At 52.4% G+C, this 19317-nt stretch overlaps 1 protein-coding gene across 8 annotated transcripts in view; it reads right to left on the reverse strand.

Annotated features, from left to right (window-relative positions):
* Nucleotides 1-3659: 3659 nt before the first annotated feature.
* Nucleotides 3660-19317, reverse strand: part of KSR1 (kinase suppressor of ras 1) — a 164195-nt gene continuing 148537 nt past the window's right edge. For 4 of the 8 annotated variants that reach the window (XM_043583617.1, XM_043583618.1, XM_043583625.1 and 1 more), the window contains 5 exons: nucleotides 19075-19206; nucleotides 17525-17660; nucleotides 11262-11395; nucleotides 8609-8689; nucleotides 3660-6692 (listed from right to left, as the gene is read on the reverse strand). In XM_043583617.1, coding sequence (XP_043439552.1) covers nucleotides 6614-6692; nucleotides 8609-8689; nucleotides 11262-11395; nucleotides 17525-17660; nucleotides 19075-19206 — 562 coding nt within the window. In that variant the 3' untranslated portion in view covers nucleotides 3660-6613. Of the gene's footprint in view, nucleotides 7997-8608; nucleotides 8690-11261; nucleotides 11396-17524; nucleotides 17661-19074; nucleotides 19207-19317 lie in introns of all 8 variants that reach the window. The other 4 variants (XM_043583619.1, XM_043583622.1, XM_043583621.1 and 1 more) reach the window with 3 other exon arrangements.

Raw genomic sequence — 19317 nt, forward strand, 5'->3', positions numbered from 1 at the left:
AGAATCAGAGAAGCGCCCAGCACCACACATGACACGAACAGCCAAAGACAGGTCAGCCGGGCTCCTTGGTCTATGAACTAACCCCCCCCCTCCGCCCCCAGCGGCCCCTCCCTCCACTCTGGTGTCTGTTGAAGGGATGACCTGGGTAGCTGGCCACCAGCTCCGGGCTGCTGAGCGGATGCCACCAGGTTCATCTAGCCCGTGTTCTGCTTACCTACGGCTGCATAAAATTACCCGAAAACTTAGTAGCTTAAAAGAATGACAGCATTGCTCCGGCTCACAAAGCTGAACTCGAGGAGGGCCAGGTGGGGGCAGCTCATCTCTGCCCCAGAGCGGGGAGCAGAGGGTGGAAGCTGTGTCCTTTTATAACCTAGCCTCAGAGGTCACCATTTCTACCACATTCTGTTGTTGAGGCAGGTTCAAGGAGAGGGGTGAGACCTCATCTCCTGATGGGGAGCAGCGATTCTGGAAGAGCTTGGGGACAGTCAAGAAATAAGTGCTGGGTTCCTCCTGGGACCTGGGGTGCAGGGAGCACTTGATGGGCACAGAGGAGGGAGTACTCAGAGATTTTTTTTAAGTTTATTTAGAGAGAGAGAGAGAGAGAGAGAGAGAGAGAGAGAGAGAGAGAGAACGCCTGTGCACATAAAGGGGCAAAGGGAGAGGGAGAAAGAGAATCCCAAGTTGGCTCTGTGCTGTCAGCGCCGAGCCCAACGCCGGGGCTCGTCAACCATGAGATCATGACCTGAGCCGAAACCAAGAGTCAGATGCTTAACCCACTGAGACACCCAGGCACCCCAAGATTCTTTTTCAGTTAACACTTGTTATAGCGTTGATTACATGCTAAGCAACCATTCTGGGTGCCTTACATTTACTTCTCATCAGCTTTACAAAGTAGGTGCAATTGACTATGTCTAGTCTATGTGGGAAGAAACGAAGGCACAGAGAGGTGGAGCAACTTGCTCAAGGTCACACAGCCAGAAAGTATCACAGTGGGGATTCAGCCCAGGCAGTGCCGTACCGAAGCCTGTGCCGCTAACCACCTCACCACCCGCCTCACTTCTCACATGCCTCTTCCTAGGGCTTCCGTTCATGGGACACAACCCCTGCTGCAGGGAACATCGGCCCATGTGACTGCATTTTGTGCCCCAGGGGCAAGGAGAGCTCTACCACAACCTGTCTCCTGGTTTCATTTCTGATCTGTATTTTTCTGTGCCTGGGGAGTCAGAAGCCCAGAGCCTCAGGTGCTGCTATGGGTCCTGTCAACACCTTCTCACCCAGGGCTCATTCCAGAGGGGTGGCAGGGACCTGGGGCTGGAGGCTGCTCTGCTGAACAGAGAGGAACAATGAATCTGTTCTTTTGTAGCCAGGGACCTCTGGGGAAGAATGCACTGTGGAATGAAATGGTACTTTCCATGGAGTGGAACATCATCTTATAGGGGACCCCAGGTATCGAAGCAAGAGCCAGACTTTAAGAATCAGCCAGATGTGGGGGCACCTGGGTGGTTCAGTTGGTTAAGCATCTGACTTCGGCTGAGGTCATGATCTCACAGTTTGTGAGTTCGAGTCCTGCGTCGGGCGCTGTGCTGACAGCTCGGAGCCTGGAGCCTGCTTCGGATTCTGTGTCTCCCTCTCTCTCTGCCCCTCCCCTGCTCACGTGCTGTTTCTTTCTCTCAAAAAGAAATAAACATTAAAAAAAAAATTTCAGTGAAGTAACTTGTTATTTGAACATTGTTTTACTCATCACAAAACGCTGATTTACATGAAAACACGTAAAGTCTTCATGATCCTGTGGTATGAACCTGTAGGCTTATATCAAATAAAGGTATATTGACTGAAGACTTGGCAAAGTTAATAACATCAATTCAAGTTAATAAAAATCTCCCAATGTGACTTGGAGGAAAAAAAGGACAAATGTGGCTTATGGAGAAAGATTTAAAAAACCCAGCAGCTAAGGAAAACATGCCGGATAGGGCAGTTAGAAACAAGCCCCCCAACCAAGTCTCCAGAACTGGGGACCCTCAGCTTTACCACTGGATCTTCCAGAACAAGGTCACATTTTTAATTTTCCTTGTTCCCACCCTTACCCATTCATTTCTACAGCAAATTCTTCTTGAAGGCATGCTGCCAGGCAAGGTCTCCCTGCCCATGCGGTGCTCACCTGGATGCCCCCAAGCATGACCCTCTCCCCCCTCCTCATCTACAGGCTCACCTTCTCAGCGAACAACCCCATCAATAGGAGGGCAGATGTTTGGGGAGTTACCCTGGATGCTCACCTCTCCGCCACATTCAGTCAAAGCTCAGGTCGTGATCCCCTGGCCTCTAGTTTTAGGCCCACTCCAGTCCGTGCTATGTATCTAAGACATAAATCTAATTATAGCCCTCCCTTGCTCAAGAATCTTCAATGGCTCCCCAGGGCTGCCATGTTAAAGTCTAAACTCCTTGGCTTGGCACCTACAGGATCCCTCCAGCTCCAAACTACTCCCCTGGTTCCACTTTACAACAGCTGGAACACTCGTGATTTCCCAAGCACACCCTGTGTTCCCAGACCTCTGAGCCTTTGCAGATGCTGTTCCTACAGGGCAGAATGACCTGTTCTCGTTTATATGCACCAGACACATTACTCACCCTACAAGTCGGCTCCAAGGCCACTTCCTCCATGAAGCCTGCCGGGCAGACTGAGGGACCTCTTAACGCAAGGGCACTACCCCCTTTTTATCTGTGTTCCAGCACTCGGCGCCATCTTCCGGGCACAGGTGCTCAGCAAATGTCTGACTTGGGACGTTCCTCGGCTTTTGCGGAGAGGAAACTCTGGAGTCAAAGCCGTTGGCTGAGTCCTGGACGAGCCACCTTCCAGCTGTGTCATCTTGGGTGAGTAGTTTAACCTCTCAGGGCCTCAGTTTCCTCAGCTGAAACACCACAATTCCCGCCTCGTGGTGGTGTTGTGAGGGCTAGATTAAGGGAAGAGGATATATGAAGAGTACCTCCCTGGCTCAGAGAGGCCTCACGAATACTGGCTCCTCTTAAAAAAAAATTTTTTTTAATGTTTATTCACTTTTGAGAGAGAGAGAGAGAACGAGCAAGGGAGGGGCAGAGAGGGAGTCACAGAATCCAAAGCAGGCTCCAGGCACCGAAATGTCAGCACGGAGATGGACGCGGGGCTCGAACTCACAGACCGCGAGACCATGACCTGAGCTGAAGTCGGACGCTCAACCCACTGAGTCGCCCAGGCGCCTCACGCTGGCTCCTTTTTTCCTCCGCCTGTTCTTACTCCAACCTCCAAAGCACCTCTCTCCATGACCGGCCAAGAGAGGCTCCTAGAAATAAGATTCAGGTAGGAGATCACTCCGCTCCCCACCCCACATGGCTTCCAGGAGGCAAGGCACCCTCAGCCCAGGAGACACTGAGCGGCTCTGGGTCTGTCACGAGCTGTGTCTATTGCTGGCTGGATGACTGTCCTCTGGGCATCGTGGGCTCTGACGCCATTTTGTCTCCACTCCGTCTGTCTTCAAAGTCCATGGGTAACTTCTTTCTCCGGAAGGGGCTCCCAGAGGGGGTCCAACCATCCCAGACCCCCCCTCCATTCCTATTCCCCCTCGCCATCCATCTGAGCAGCCCCTCGCACTCATCTGGAGCTGACCCAAGTAGACACGAGCCCCAGACACCTTGGTACAATTTTATTCACAAACTCCAGACACCCAGGCTTGGCCTGGCACAAAGGATGTGTTCTTGCCAGCGGCAAAAAACTGCTAACAGCACGTTCATGAATACTAACCGTTTTAATTTAAATTAATAGCATTTCTGGAAGACAAATGCGGTTGATAGAAAATATAAAAACTTTTACTGTACAAATTTTACATCACATTCAAAAAAAAGCAGGCGTGTGCCTGGGGCCACGGAAGACGCTGGCTTTACACACACTGATGAAATCCTGGCTAACACTGCAGCATCGTACGAGCTCCCTAAATGGCTTCACATTTGTGTTTCCACCCCGCCCCCCTCCCCCCCCCCCCAATCAACACAGAACCACGGCAATACAGGCTTACAGGGCGCACAGCTGCCCCCTGTGATCACAAGAAGAAAGGCCACCGACGGGGCAGGATTCCAGCGCCCTGCGCGGATTTGGTGACGCGAGAGAGGTCAACATCGCTACACTGCCCTCGACTAACGGGGAGCTTGCTAGGATTCGGGATCTCGAGCTGGATGAAGACCCAGGGACTGCGGCTTGGGGGAATAAAGGCAGCGGGGACATGGGCCCTAGGGTTTGGGAGGGGACGTTGGGGACTGGGGGCCCGCTGTAAAGAAGGACCAAAGCTTGGGCTCCACTCTCAGACCCCGCTGGGGACTCCGCAGCCCCCAGAGCTCTCGCCAAGGAGGCCCTCCCAGCTTCTCCGTCCCCTTCACGGCTGGCCGTGAGGGCTGAATTCACAGTATCTGCCGTCCTTCGTGTGTTTCCATGGCAGACGGGGAGAGCACACAGAAGGGCAAGCACGTGTTCCCAACCTCAATTCACAGTCACTTGAAGAGACGGAAGGAGAAGGGGACCACGTTTTGTTTTTTTTTTTTTTTAAATGACAGGCAGCACAGAGGCTAGGCCAAGAGCTGGGGGGCCATCCAGGGCCCTGAAGACGAAGGGGGTGTCCCCCAGGCCTTCAGCTCTCCTTCAGGGTTCCTGGCAAAGTGTCAATTCCTTAAGGGCAGGGACTGTGACGGCTCCCATCGCGGGTCCCTAAACTTGCATAAGACACCGTAGGTATTCGATGAAAGCTTCTTGAACTGCAACCTGCGGGCGTGACGCCCACGGGGGGGGGGGGGGGGGGAGGCCAAGGGATGACAAGATGAGACCAGCAGTCTCACAGAGGAGGGAAAGAGCCACCCGGGGCTGACTCTAGCTGGGTGTCAGCTCCTGTCTTCCCCGGCCAGGAAGGGAAAGGAGCTCGGGTCTGGGGCGCTCATGGGGGGCGGGAGCCTGGATACCTTGCCCGGCTGCACAGCTGCGCTCTCCAAGCGAGTGTGGGTCGGGCCGGTGGGGGCATCTGACCCAGAGACAGGAAGGTGGCCTTACGACTTCGAGGCCGCGGCCCACTTCCCAGGGCATTGTGGCCAGACTCCAGGGAAGGCTCTGAAGATTGGGAGCTTTGCTGGGGGAGTCTAAACGAAAGGGATGGGTGGCCCACACACCTCCCCATCTTGGCTCAGAGCATGGACACAGGTTCTGGTTCTGAATCCAACCACGTCTCCACCCCCGTCACCCTTGGTCAGTTCTGGCTTGGGGCCTAACATGGCGTAACGTCCACTGAAGGCTTCTCTCCCGTTTGGAACTTTTCTCTTTAGGTGACGGCTTCTGACGAAGACAGACAGGATGCTCCCACGTCACCGACTTTCCCCAGTCAAGCCCCTCCTTCTGGCGCAAATGTACGCAAGCGGCCCGGACTCGGTTCACGGAAGGCTCTGAAGACTGGGGGCCGGGTGGGTCCAGATGAAAGGCGTGGGGGGCACGGGCCTCCCGTCCCAGCCGAGAACTCAGACGCGGGCAGTGGAAGAGTCAGGAGTGGCAAGGACTTCGAAAAGGGCTGGGGGAGAAGAGGTGGGCAGTTCCGAACCTTGGCATGACTGCTGACGGGCTCCCAAAGAGCCAGGTCACCCTGTGGCTGGGAGGGTGGGCTCAGGGACCCTACTGCCTGCCACTTCTCTCTCCCCCTACCTTCTTTCTTCTCACCAATCAAGCCTTCATGGTGTCCACAGCTGTGGGGCTGGGCCTTCGCTCTTAGCCTCTTCGCTCACATGTGAGCCAGGGACACGGATGAGTCCCAGCTCCTTAGCGTCTGCCTTCCTGGAAGCCGCGGGAAGAAAAGCTCTCTACAGGCCGTACAAACCCTGGCTACCAACCACTGGGTCAGCCCAGATGTTATTTGGGTTTCAGCCGTCTCTACTTTTCTGGCAGGTAGGGGCTGGATCCCTGGGGCCGAATGAGAACCCCAGCTCGCTGGGAACCCCCGACCCTCATAATCCAGCTTGGTTCCTAGCCAGGGTTTCCTCTGCCGGAGGAAAAAGGGACAGTGTCCTTCCGGTAGGACGGGGGAGAACGCTACAGAGGGAGACTCCCCACGGATGGGGTTTAGGGCCAAAGCAGAGTCCAGGTCGAACCTTGTGGTCCCCATCCTACCCCGAGAACAGCCACAGTCACCGTGCTTTTCTTCCTTCTCACTGCCGACAGGGGCCTCCGGGGAGGGGGGGGGGGGGGTGGGGTCGCTTCCACCAGCCTGGCAGGTGGTGCCAGCCCGCTTCTGCAGAGCACTTTTTCTTAGTACCTGTTGTAAAACAGCAAGTTCACTCCACAGAGACGTATATGTAAACGTTTGCTCCCTGTCAGGGCGGGTCTGGTTGTTGGGTGCTGTCACTTTAAGACAAACGGCAGGTGCAGCTCCATGGCCAGCCCGGGTGTTTCCGTGGACGAAAGGTCTGAATCGATGAGTCGCGTTCCTGGTGTGCGGCACTTGGGAGGGTGGACCGATGTCTCGGAGAGGGTTTTCGTTTTCGTCGTTGGCGGTTGGCGGGATGTTTCAGGACCGCGTTTAAGAGAGAAAGAAATCGGCAGAAAAAGTGCACAAGTTGGCTACATCTTTGGATTACTGGGCTCCAGGACGCCCAAGCCAAACCTTTCGAACCGGGGTACAACTTTGCTGCTGTTAATGCTGCAAAGAGGAACAAAAAGGAGGGTTACGGCCACGCTGGTCTCCATTAGAAGTGGGGCGGTGTTAGCTAGGTCAGTCTCAGAAGCTCCGCGGAGGACCCGGCCCCAGCAAGAAGCGAGAGTGACTGCATGCCAACAGCCTCGGCTGAGCTGCTCCTGGCCACACGTGGCCGGGGTGCTAAGACTTGGCCACACACCCTCCCGGGGTGGGGGTGGGGGTGGGGGTGGGGGTGGGGCAGTGGGCTCGTTAGTCTCCGAGTCCTCAGCACCAGTCACTGCCGTGGCCTTGTCCGAACTACTTTCTCACCTGCAGCCCAGCAGAGCTCTGCTCCGAGCACAAGCGGGAGGAGAGAGAAACCTGTCCCCAAGTACCGAGAGGGACATCCCACACTCCTTTCGGACAAGGTCCCCAGGCATCAGAGACCATGGGGGAAGCAAGCTGAAATGCAGATTCTCAGGGCCCACCTCCGGAGACCTGGGCTCAGTTGTGGGAGGGACCCCAGGAATGTGAATTTGGTAAGCGGCACAGCGAGTGCGTGTGGCCTCTCAGCCACACTCTTGATGAACGCTGACCTGGGGTCTGGTACTTTCTGTCCGCACTGGGCGGATGTAAAGGGAGTTAACATCGTGGGGACCGGGGGCAAAAGCTTCGTTCTCATCAGTGAAATCGTCTTGGCGACAGCCCTCCCCCACCCCCCGGCTTTGTTTTAGGACAACTTTCCTAAGCGCGCCGCTGAGGACAAAGCCCTGGCAGGCTAGTGTCTTTCACGGCAACAGGACTTTTGGTGTCCACCACCCCCCCCCCCGGCCCTCCAGGGGGGCCTGGCCTTCGGCAGCTCTGAAATCCTCCCGCTCCTTGCTGGACGAGACCTCTGCGGCTCAGCAGCCAAGCCAAACCTCTCCGCTGTGCTGTGGGAGCAGTACAGCCGGCAGGAGGCCGAGGTGCTCAGGGGGGCACGAATCTCGCTGAGGTGTTAGTAGGGAGACAGCACCACCCAAACACAAACAGTGCCGCCCCACAGAAGAAGAGTTAGACAATGAAGTCCCATCCGGGAGGCAGTTCTGTTAGGGGATCCTCGTGGGCAGCGGTTACTCAGGCACACAGAGGCCGTGGAGAGGGGTGGGGGTCAGTTTCAAAAACAAAGCGAGAGAAGAAGTCTCGGGAGAGACGCTCGGAGCAGCAGAGATCGCATCCCCTGGGTTAGTGCCCGCATCTCAGTTTGCGCTTGAGCAGAAGTCACGGTGCCACGGGTCGATTAGGAGGAAGAAAGCCCCGAGTGCATGCAAGGCAGCCAGGCCTACAACCTACGGGAAGAAAGAGAAGAGGGGAGAACCGAGTCAGAGGCCGAGCCCACAGAGGGGCAGGGGGAGCGGCAGAGGCCTGGCCAGGGCAGGGGGCAGGGGACCCTCTTTCCCCGCAGAGGGGGAAAAAGGCATCCCCACTCCATTCCCAGCTGGGCAGCCCAGAGAGCTTGGAAGGGACCTGGCACGAAGCACCTGTCCAGAGCTCCGCCGGGACAGTCACAGAATGTTTAGACAGAGGTTGGCCAATGGGCCCACTGCCCCTCAGCCCCGGACTATGCAAAGTGACTTCCTAAAAGTTCACTGTTTTTGCTTACTGCTTTCCCTTCTTTGAAGCTCTGGCCAGAGGGCACCCTGGACTTGGGCCACTGATCTGAGATCGCTCCCACCCAGGGACGGGCCATCATCTGCCACAGTGGGTAGACGGAGGCCCTGCCACATGCTGTGGGTCTTCTCGGCCCAGCGAGAGACACACAGGCCTGCGGGTCCCTTGCCAGTGGCCGTTTCAGCGACAGGAGTATCACTTCGGTTTATGCGAACAAAACACACAAAAATGGGGAAGCCGGACACAGAGACAGAGCAGGAAGCAGGGTGCAAACAGGCAGAAAGACACACTGTTCCTCCAGAACCGGAAAGGAGTTCTTAAAGTCCAGGTGGCCGTAACGTCCTTTCCCGTAGTAGCGGCTCCGCCAGCGCCTGGGGGGGCCCCGCGGCCATTTTGCCAAGTGTGGGAACAGCGCAGTCCAGTGGGTGACGGGAGTCGGGCACCCGGTGCAGACGGGTGGAGGAGGAGCCCCAGGAATCAGGACGGCAGGGAGGGGAGGGACGACAGAAGGGGCCGGCGCATCCGCCACCCCCCGAAAATAAACAAAGCAGCAAGACGGATGGAAAAGAAAAGAGAAGATGAGAATTAGACACTGAATGTGTTGAAGAACAGATCCTGAGCGGGAAGCTTGGACTGAGACTCATGCGGGGCTGCTGGCATTCTTTCCTCCCAGGGGCTAAAATGGATGGCTCTGGGCACGGAACAACGCCCATGTGGGACTCCCGTTTCCCACCTGTGAAATGAGAAGGTGGGGCTATGTGGTCTTTAGGGAATCTGGAAGTATCTCCGGAATGCCAGACCCACCCGCTGCGGCCTTCTCTTCTGTGGCTGAGAAAACCAGCGTCCAAGATATTAAACAAGTCGCCCAAGGTCTGACAAACCAGATCCTTGAACTTTTTGCAAGTCCAGGGGAACCCCAGTCTCTTGGCCTCTGCCAGGAGAGCTCCTGCTCAAAACCCAGTTCCAGTGACCCCCCCCCACCCCCCCACCCCGCTTCTGGAGACCCTTTCTCAAGCCCCCTGGGTGGGCAGAGAGGCCCCTGCGTGTGTTCCCACAAAGGCTGTTCTCTGTCACAGCCCTTAGCGTGTTATAACCATTCCCTTCTTTAACCAATTACACTATAAACTCCTTGCTGGCCGAAACCTGGCCTTGGCCTTCAGTCTCCCCAGGTGTGTAGCAGGTACCCAGCAAAGGCTGGCTACAACCCACACCACCTTTAATGGTCACATTAGGTTATGGAGTCTGACTCATCTTAAGAGCAAAATATCGAAACTACTGTGTCATTCTAACAGACACAGCCCTAAACTGTCATTCCTCTAGACCGTCCCTACAAATGACCTAAATCAGCAGTTCACCGCATTTCTTCACGGACTTCTGCCTGCAACCTCTGGCAGGTCGGGCGACCCTGCCAGGCCTCCCCTCCCCTGCAGCTTGAGACCCCGTCTGGCTTGTTTTCAGATGGGAGGGGCTGGCGAACTATATTGATGCCAAATCCAGCCACTAAAAGATGTGGACCACTTTGAAGCTTTGTCCAAAACAAAAACAGAAAAACCAAGAACATATGAGAGACCACATGATCCACAAGCCTAAAATATTTACCAGCCGCCCTTTCTAGAACCATGGACAGTACAGCTGCCACCAAACACCTGGGCAGCAGACATGGGATCAGGTGCAGCTTCTCCAGGGGCTCAGCGACGTGGCCGCAGGTGCCCCACGAGCCGCTTGGGGGTGCGGACAGGCTTCTGCCCCACAACTAGCAAGGGCAGCTCTACTGTATCTGTTATCATCAATGGGGACTTGGTGGGAGATCGTACTTTTACGAAGTGCCCTTGGCCTTCAAAAAGTTTAAAACTGTTCCTGTCACTCAGGGGTCTGGTCACATAGGGCCTGCCCAACCCGTTTCTGTATAATCCATAAACTAAGAATGGTTTTTACCTTTCTGAATGGGTTGGGGGTGGGGGGGAATCAAAAGAAGACTTCACAATATGGGAAAGCTGCATGAAGTTCAAGGGTGAGCGTCCCTAAATAAAGCTGTCTTAGAGCACATCCATCCCCTGACGTAGGTGCTGGGGCTGCTCTTGTATCAGACAGCAGAGCTGAGTCCTTGTGGCGGGGACTGTATATGGTGCTGTCACGGCCTCACACTGCTGCTGGGTGCGCTACCAATCCTGGGGGCCTGCAAAGCCTAACACAGCTCCCTCCGCTAGAAGCCCGTCCCCGTTCACAAGTCGGCCAGTGTCGCTCTGGCCCAACCCTCGCTTGCTAAAGCCGTGGACCGAGGCCCGGAACAAGGAAGGACTTTCCCGGATTCTCACAAAGGGCTCGCAGCAGGGCAGAGGTCCGTTTCTGAGTGTTCTGGCAGAGAGGGCCAGAGGGGCAGAGCACGAAGGGAACGAGACGGAATGGAGGAGTAAAGACCATGCTGTACCAAAGGGGGTACAAAGGACGGTGTGATTAAACAGAAGGGAGCTGGACTTCTCGTGTCAGAGGAGCACACAAACTCAGGCCATGCCGTCCCCGTAATAGGTGGCTGATCTGGGGGCTAGAAACCGGTCTCGAGTCTGCACCCTTTTAATAACAGTCACTTGGCCGATTTTGGTGGTGCTGTAACACCCACGCTGCTCTGGCTTCCTGTCTGGCCCCTTCTATGGTGGAATCTTCCCCAGGCCTAGCCTGGGCCCAGTGTCAGCCCTGTTCTGATAACAGCGATGCTGGGTTTTCACAACAGAGTACCAGAGACGCTCATCTCGCAAAAGGAGTCTCTGAAACAAACAAGACCCTAGTATCACTTGGACAAGGGGACTCGTCGCCTCTGGTGAATCTGCTCTGTATATTCCCCAGATCAAAGTCGTAGGCAGACAGAGCCGACAGGGCCCTTTAAGACATCAGGTCAGGCTGCAAAAGGCCTGCTTGGCGGGTGTGGCCCACGGAGGGGGGACTTACTCAGCGGACTTCCAGAAGTGGCCAGGGTGGGAGAGCCGCCGGTTCAGCTTGGGCAGTTTCTCCAGCATGTCCATCAGCAGGGTGAAGCTGGGCCTCTCCTGCAGGTCGAAAGCCCAGCAGGCAGACAGGATCTCCTGCAAGCAGAGCTGACATTAGTGGCATGAGAGCTGGCGGGGAGCGAGGAAGGCACAGCTGGGCTACGCGGCACAGGACCCCTTTGATGCTCTCAAGCACCACCCCCCTTCTGTCCGTGTCCCCAGAACATCCTGCCGATAGTAAGAAGACTGGCCATTTCTGGAGTAGTTATTTCAGGGAAATAATTGAATCTCAGAAGAGCTCATGCTTCTAGTTGAAAACAAAGGGCACGAGCTTGTCTCCCCTCTTTTCTTCTTAGACCGTCCTGGAATAACAGGAATAAAGCTGAATAAACAGGTAATAGGAAAGAGATCAGAAATGGGATTGTAGGGGCGCCTGGGTGGCTCAGTCGGTTAAGTGTCCGACTCTTGGTTTTGGCTCAGGTCATGCTCTCACGGTTTCGTGAGCTTGAGACCTGCGTCAGGCTCTGTGCTGATCGTGCAGGGCCTGCTTGGGATTCTCTCTCTCCCCACGGCCCCTCCCCTACTTATGCTGTCTTGGTCTGTCTCCACATAAACACACTTAAAAAAAAAAAAAAAAAAGAAAAAAGAAAGAAAGAAACGGGGTTGTAGATTTTTCGAATGGAAAGCAGAAGAAACACAAGACGCTCAGAATAATTGTGGGGTGGGACCGCAATGGAGGCTGGGAGCGACCAGGATAAAACAGAGGGCAGAACTTGAGAGTTAGCAGAGCACCCTTCCCGAATGCCCCCTAAGAGTGAAGGCCCTCTGACATGGGTAGTTTGCTGCCTATCTCAGGATCTGCACATCTACAGCACACCCTGCAGCCTTTCAGTTCAGCAGAGCCCCTGTGAGAAAACAGGCCTGTACACACGACCAGGCAGGAAATGCTCACTGACTTAGGCAGCTCGGGCTTCTGTTCTCAACTGAGTGTGTGTGTGTGTGTGTGTGTGTGTGTGTGTGTGTAGAAGCTACTCTATCCATAAAACAAAACCGAGGTGCAATAAAAAAAAAAAACACACCAAAAATAAGGGAGTGCTTGAAATTAATAATACAACTTTTGAAATGAAACATTAGGAGTACTGGAAGATAAAATCCAGGAAATTCCCCAGATTGTGTTCTCAATTTTAGGTAGGGAATAGAAAACATTCAAGAAGGTCAAAGAGGAGCGCCTGGGTGGCTCAGTCGGGTGAGTGTCCGACTCTTGATTTTGGCTCAGGTCATGATCCCAGGGTCATGGGATCGAGACTCACATCAGCCTCTGCGCTGAACGTGCAGCCTGCTTAAGAGTCTCCCTCTCTCTCCCTCTCTCTGCTCCTCTCTCCCACTTGTACTCTCTCTCTCCCTCTCTAAAATAAAAGAAAGAAGGTAAAAGACACAGAAGCTCACCAAGGATCAAATTCTGTCTAAGGGGAGTTTCCACAAGAGAAAACAAAGAAACTATAGGGCAGGAAACTATATAAAAAAGAAAAAAAACATAATAAAAGTAAATTTCCCAGCAACTTTCAAGGGAAAATTGGAATCTTACTCTGAAAAGGCTCAGTGAAGGGACCCAACTGAAAAAAGAAAATCAAACCAAGAAATAAACTTATTCTAAGGTATATTTTAATAAAATTTCAATATAACAAGGACAAAGAGAAGATCCCAAGAGGTTCCCAGAAAGAATAAAACAGGGCATCTATAAAAGATTGAGAATTAAGATTAATATCAGATTGCTCAGCAATGCACTGGACACTTAGTAGACAGCAGAGCAAAAATGTCACATTCTTAGGCAAGGTTATTGTGAACCTCTGGTGTGAATGTGAAGCAAGGACTTGTTTAGGCATGTACGGATTCAAAGACTCTCTCTCTTATGCATCTACTGGGAAGGAGATCCTTTAGGTTTCACTCTCATTTTGCTGGAGTGCAAATAAAGAAATGGAAAGACATGAGATACAAGAAATTCTAGTATTCACCCAGGAATGAATGAAAAGAAATGAAAAAATGACAACACTACAGTAGGCCTAAAATTCCATCATGCAAATTATAAGAAATCAGTGGGCCCTGAAAAGAATGAAACAAATTCCATTCCATAAGCAGTGTGTAGGAGATGCAAGACCTTAGGAATACAGTAAAGGTGTTTATTACCTCTCTCAATGAGGAAGAAAAGAAAGGCCATTAGAAACTACGGGAAAAACATAAAACCACACAAGAAAACCATGGTCCACACGTGAAGCCAACAAAATCGTGGTGAGCCTTTGAATAACTGATAGAATGGAAGAAAAGAGTTGGACCCACAAAGAAGAAAATGTAATCCCCGTGAACTACTTAACTGGTATCTAATAGCAATTACAATCTATTATAATAGTGCACACATTGTTTACTGTCTTTTCACTTTTAGCCTCTATCTATAGATACAGGATGGAAGATTTAATCACGGCAACACAAAATTAGTCCTGAGAAAAGCATAAAGAGAAAGCGATGCAAGTTGAGCAGAGAAGAAGGGGCAGAGGGTCCTGGAATGAAGACCTGATGGAACAAGAAGTCAGTCTTTTGGAGAGTGACCAGAGGAAAGGGACTGCTGGTTTTCATTAAGAATCCTCTGGCCTTTTGATGTCATCCTGTGCACACTAACTCACCATGGCTGCCTTAACACAGAAAGTAGTGCCTGGTGATAAACTTACAGTAGTGTGGCTGGAGGGACAGAGATAAGGTGCCCTTCCGAGGGTACTTACTACTTTTGACTATGAGTCAAAAATCACTTTTTATTGCCACTGACCAACACCCCTCTACCCTCCAATGGCAATGTATTAAAAAAAAAAAAAAAGAAAAGATCAAACAGGAAAGTCAACTTTCATGAGCCAGAAGCTGACTGCTGGAACGTTTGCTCTCTGCCCCCATTTCCCCACGCCCTGTGCCTAATCGATTCTTAAGAAGCTTCAAAGGTCACATAACCCCACGCTGCTAGAAATCCTTCCAAAACACAACTCTGGCTGTGCACTAGGAGGAGCTTTATTTAAAAATGAAAAATAAAAACAACTAATTATGATCTTAGCCCCAACCCAGGCCAATTAAATCTTTCTGTCCGGTGGAGGCCCTAGACCTGATATTTTTAAGAGCTCGCCGGCTCAGTCGGTTAAGCACCCAACTCTTGATTTCAGCTCAGGTCATGATCTCACAGTCGTGAGATCAAGCCCTGTGGCAGGCTCAGCGCTGGGCATGGAGCCTAACTGAGGCTGATTCTCTCTCTCCCTCTCTCTGCCCTTACCCTGCACATGTGTGCACATCTGTGCATGTACTCTCTCTCTCCCTCAAAATAAATAAACATTAAAGTAAATAAATAAAAGCTCCCAGACGATTCTGACTTATAGCCAGCATTGAATCCTGACTCCCTTGTAGTCCTCTGATGGGCTCTGCACTCTGTTCCAGGCCCTCACCCACCACTCTGCTCTAAGACTCTAAGTGTGTAGAAATATAATTGTGATTGTTGCTAAGAAGGCAACTAAGGCTATTTTTTCTTTCCGATAAAACATACATGCACGCATACTCTGGCTTATACAAAGTGTCCTTAATAACTTTATTGTAAAGTTATTAGAAATTGGAAATAACCTAAATGTCCAACAACAGAGAAGTAGGTACATTATGGCGTAAGCCATGGGACAGGAGGGTAGACAGACTTAAAAGGATTTGTCAGTGACTTAAAAATAATAAGCACAGGGGCGCCTGGGTGGCGCAGTCGGTTAAGTGCCCGACTTCAGCCAGGTCATGATCTCGCGGTCCGTGAGTTCGAGCCCCGCGTCAGGCTCTGGGCTAATGGCTCGGAGCCTGGAGCCTGTTTCCGATTCTGTGTCTCCCTCTCTCTCTGCCCCTCCCCCGTTCATGCTCTGTCTCTCTCTGTCCCAAAAATAAATAAAAAACGTTGAAAAAAAAATTAAAAAAAAAAATAAGCACAATAAAAGGTCGTGTGGAAAAAAAGATCATGATTAAGAAAAAATTAGCTATGTGTTAGGAGCTTGATCTTGCTAAAGGTATGTATTTAAAAAAAACTGGGGGGAGATGGGCACCGGGGTGGTTCAGTAGGTTGTGCATCCGACTTGGGCTCAGGTCATGATCTCGCGGTTTGTGAGTTCAAGCCCCACATCCGGATCGCTGCTGTCAGCCTGTCAGCGCAGAGCCCATTTCGGATTCTCTGTCCCTCTCTCTTTGCCCCTCCCCTGCTTGCACTCTCCTCCAAATAAATAAATATTTTTTAAAAAAAGAACTTAAAAGAATTTTTTTAAGACTGTAGGGTAGTAGCTGCTTTAGCTGCTCTCTGAACTACCCAGCAGCCAGGAGCCCGGACCCCTCCTAGCACTACCCTGCTAAGGTGTCCAAGGCCATGTCATGGGAAATGTGGTTCTGCCCGAGGAGCTGGCCAAGAGCATTGGGGAGGCACTCGTCACCCACTCGCCTTGCCTGACACCCCAGCGAGGTGGTATCAGTTGGCCAAAGAGGAGCCTGGTGTCTGTGCTGTAGATTAGCATTTTGGTGTCATTCCTTTTTTTTTTTTTTAATGTGTATTTATTTTTGAGAGAGAAAGAAACAGAGGGCGAGTGGGGGAGGGGCAGAGAGACAGAGACGGGGCGGGGGGGGGGTGGTGGTGGAGGGAGGGAGGGAGGGAGGGAGACACAGAATCCTCCAGGATCCGAGCTGTCAGCACACAGCCTGATGGGGGGTTTGAACCCACGAACTGTGAGATTATAACCTGAGCCAAAGTTGGACGCTTAACCAACTGCGCCCCCATTTTGGTGTCACTCTTGGAGGGGCGTCCCTGTACAAATAGTTTGCACTTCAACCAGATGGCCTGTACTCCTGAGGAAATAAAGTACACCAAGCACAATGTCAAGCGAGTATTCCAAAGATGCCCTACCAACTTGCTACCGGTCCAAGGAGGAAAATACTAAGATCTGTTAAGATCTTGAAAGAAGGGGCACCTGGGTGGCTCCATCAGTTAAGCACCCGACTTCGGCTCAGGTCATGATCCCACGGTTCATGGGTTTGAGCCCCGCGTCGGGCTCTGTGCTGACAGTTCAGAGCCTGGATGGAGCCTGCTTCAGATTCTGTGTCTCCCTCTCTCTCTGCCCCTCCCCTGCTCACACTCTGTCTCTGCCTCTCTCTCAAAAACAAACATTAAACAAAAAAATTTTTTAAAGATCTTCAATAAGATTAGGTTGCATTTCTCACTCTGCCTGTCCCAGTTTGCAGATGGGGATTCTGCCAACACTATTCAGGACTTCAACAAGAAGGTCACAGCCTAGTTAGATCTCAACCCAGACCAGCATGAGGTGGTCCTCCAATGTTATGCCACCCAGATACCTACTGGAGCTTATTAACATCCAGGCTGGCACCTATCTGCTCAAAACGTTGAGCCCTGGGTTCCTTTATGTGTCACTATGCCAGGGCGAGGAAACTTACAAAATGCAATGCAGAGAAACCATTAGAGGTATTCAGAAACACGAGATCAGCACCTGATTTGGCAACCCAAATACGCTGTGGAAACTTCGATTTGTTCTTTAACAGTTGAGAAGAACACTTTAGAGAAAGATCCGATACCATGGTAACCCCCCATCCATTTGTGCTCTGTGCATCCATCACCTTCTTTCATGTAAGTAACAGATGGGGTTTTACTATCTTTTCAACTCACAATTCAGTTAAAAGCATTACCTTTATTTTTATTTCTTTCCAGTCTTTTTTTTTTTTTTAACATTTATTTTTGAGCGACAGAGGGAGACAGAGTGCAAGCCAGGGAGGGGCAGAGAGGGAGGGAGACACAGAATCCGAAGCAGGCTCCAGGTTCCGAGCTGTCAGCCCAGAGCCCGACATGGGGCTCGAATCCACGAACCGTGAGATCCTGACCTGAGCTGAAGTCTGATGCTTAACTGACTGAGCCACCCAGATGCCTCCCACCCCCCCTCCCCCGCCACCACCCACTATTTTTTTTAAAGACCATGGTTTTGTATAAAGAAAAACAGTTGGGTAATAAAGGACACAGACCTTTTAGCCAGCAACAAAGAGGCCTGCCCAGCATACTTCTGCCTCCCGGTGGGTCCCCTTTCTCAGGTGAGTAAATGAAGAAGGGTACACCTGCTGTGTGCCCAGCCTCCCTCCCTCTAGCCCTCCGTCCCTCTCTAAGAACAGGGGGCTACTCACAGTGACTTCCTTCCCTAGGCTGACGGAGGCCAGGACGCGCTTCATTCCCTCTCCACTTCCAATCTGCCAGATCAAGGCCTCTGCAGCTTGGTTCTTAAAGGGCCAGTCTCTTGCTTGAAGTTCATACCAAACAGTCCTGTGGGGACCACCCATGCAGCGTGAGCTCCTGAACCGCTCGGCCCAGCTCATGCCCGGGGGAAGGGGCGGGGGGGGGGGGGGGTTCCTGCTGCCACAGTGCGAGGAACCCAGCCAGAGCATCCGGGATCCTCCTCCAGCTTCCCCCACCCACCAGGCTCCCAGAGATATCATGACAGCATCCCAGCAGCTCCTTCCAGTCACAAGGGGACCCATGGTCCTACACATCTGTTGTGATGGAAGGTCTGAGGCTGCACAGGCTCCGAACAGATATCCTGGTACAAATGTCTAGCCTCAGTGGGGCTGATGCCTACGTCCAAGGTTGGCTGAGGAGTAACAAAGGCCAAGCCCAGCGCCTGGCACGCACACAGGTGCTCAGGAAGTAAGAGTTCAAGGTAAGGAGAGGAAGAAACTACCCTCAGGGGAAAGGACACCCAGAGACGACAGGGTGAGGCCCTCACTCAGCCTCTCCAAGCTCCCTCACCTTTCCTGACTCATCTTGACCTTCTCCGTTAGACCCCCACTGTTCAGTGCAGGGGCCACTAGCCATGGGGGGCTATCGAGCAACTGAAATGTGGAGAGTGGACCCGAGATGTGCTGCGGGTGCAAAAAGTACTCTCCAAAGTTTGGAAACTTCGTTGGGTAAAATAGCTCCTTAATTTTTAAATATTTAAAAAAAAATTTTTTTTTCAACGCTTATTTATTTTTGGGACAGAGACAGAGCATGAACGGGAGAGGGGCAGAGAGAGAGGGAGACACAGAATCGGAAACAGGCTCCAGGCTCCGAGCCATCAGCCCAGAGCCCGACGCGGGGCTCGAACTCACGGACCGCGAGATCGTGACCTGGCTGAAGTCGGGCGCTTAACCGACTGCGCCACCCAGGCGCCCCCTTAATTTTTAAATTTTGATTACGTGTTGAAATGATAATATTTTGGATATATTGAGCTAAACACATTATCAAAACAGGTTTTATCTATTTCTCTTTTTTTTTTTTTTTAGCATGGCTAAGAGAAAACTTTAAATTCTGTATCTGGCTCACGTTATGTGTCTATGTTTTTATTTTTCTCTTGGTTAGCTTCATGGGGGCACTAGAGGCCGGCTGGCAGGACCCCCTGGTTCTCCCAGAGGGACAATTCTTAGCTCTGGTCAGCATCTCCACAGGGCACTGGGTGAGACAGACACCCAGAAATGACCTTAGTCCTCATGAAACCTTAGAGGAGGTACCATTATTCTTCCCATTTTACAGCTGGGGAAAGAGAAGGTCAAGGATGTGGTTCCTTAGCCAACAAGCGGCAGAATCAGGACTTGAAGCATGACATCACCCCCTCCCTGCCCCCAAGGTCAGCCGTGCCCTTTCTTTCGGTCACTCTTGGCCTCAGAGCCCCAAAAGAGGGGGACGCGTGGGTCCTCCTCACCCAAATGCATAGACGTCAGCAGCTTTGGAGAACGGCAGCTGGTCCTCGTCCTTCCCGGGGGTCATCTCGCGGACAATCTCCGGGGCCAAGTAGCACAGCCAGTCATGTGACAGCTTCAGCTGGTTCTCACGCCTGGAGGCCAAGAAGCCAGAACGAGGGCATGGGAGCCTTTCAGCCAGCAGCAAAGAGGCAGCCCGGCACACGGGTGCCCCAGGGCCAGCACCCCACCCATGCGTGGCCCCG

This window comes from Prionailurus bengalensis, chromosome E1, assembly GCF_016509475.1.
Source record: "Prionailurus bengalensis isolate Pbe53 chromosome E1, Fcat_Pben_1.1_paternal_pri, whole genome shotgun sequence".
NCBI lineage: Eukaryota > Metazoa > Chordata > Mammalia > Carnivora > Felidae > Prionailurus > Prionailurus bengalensis.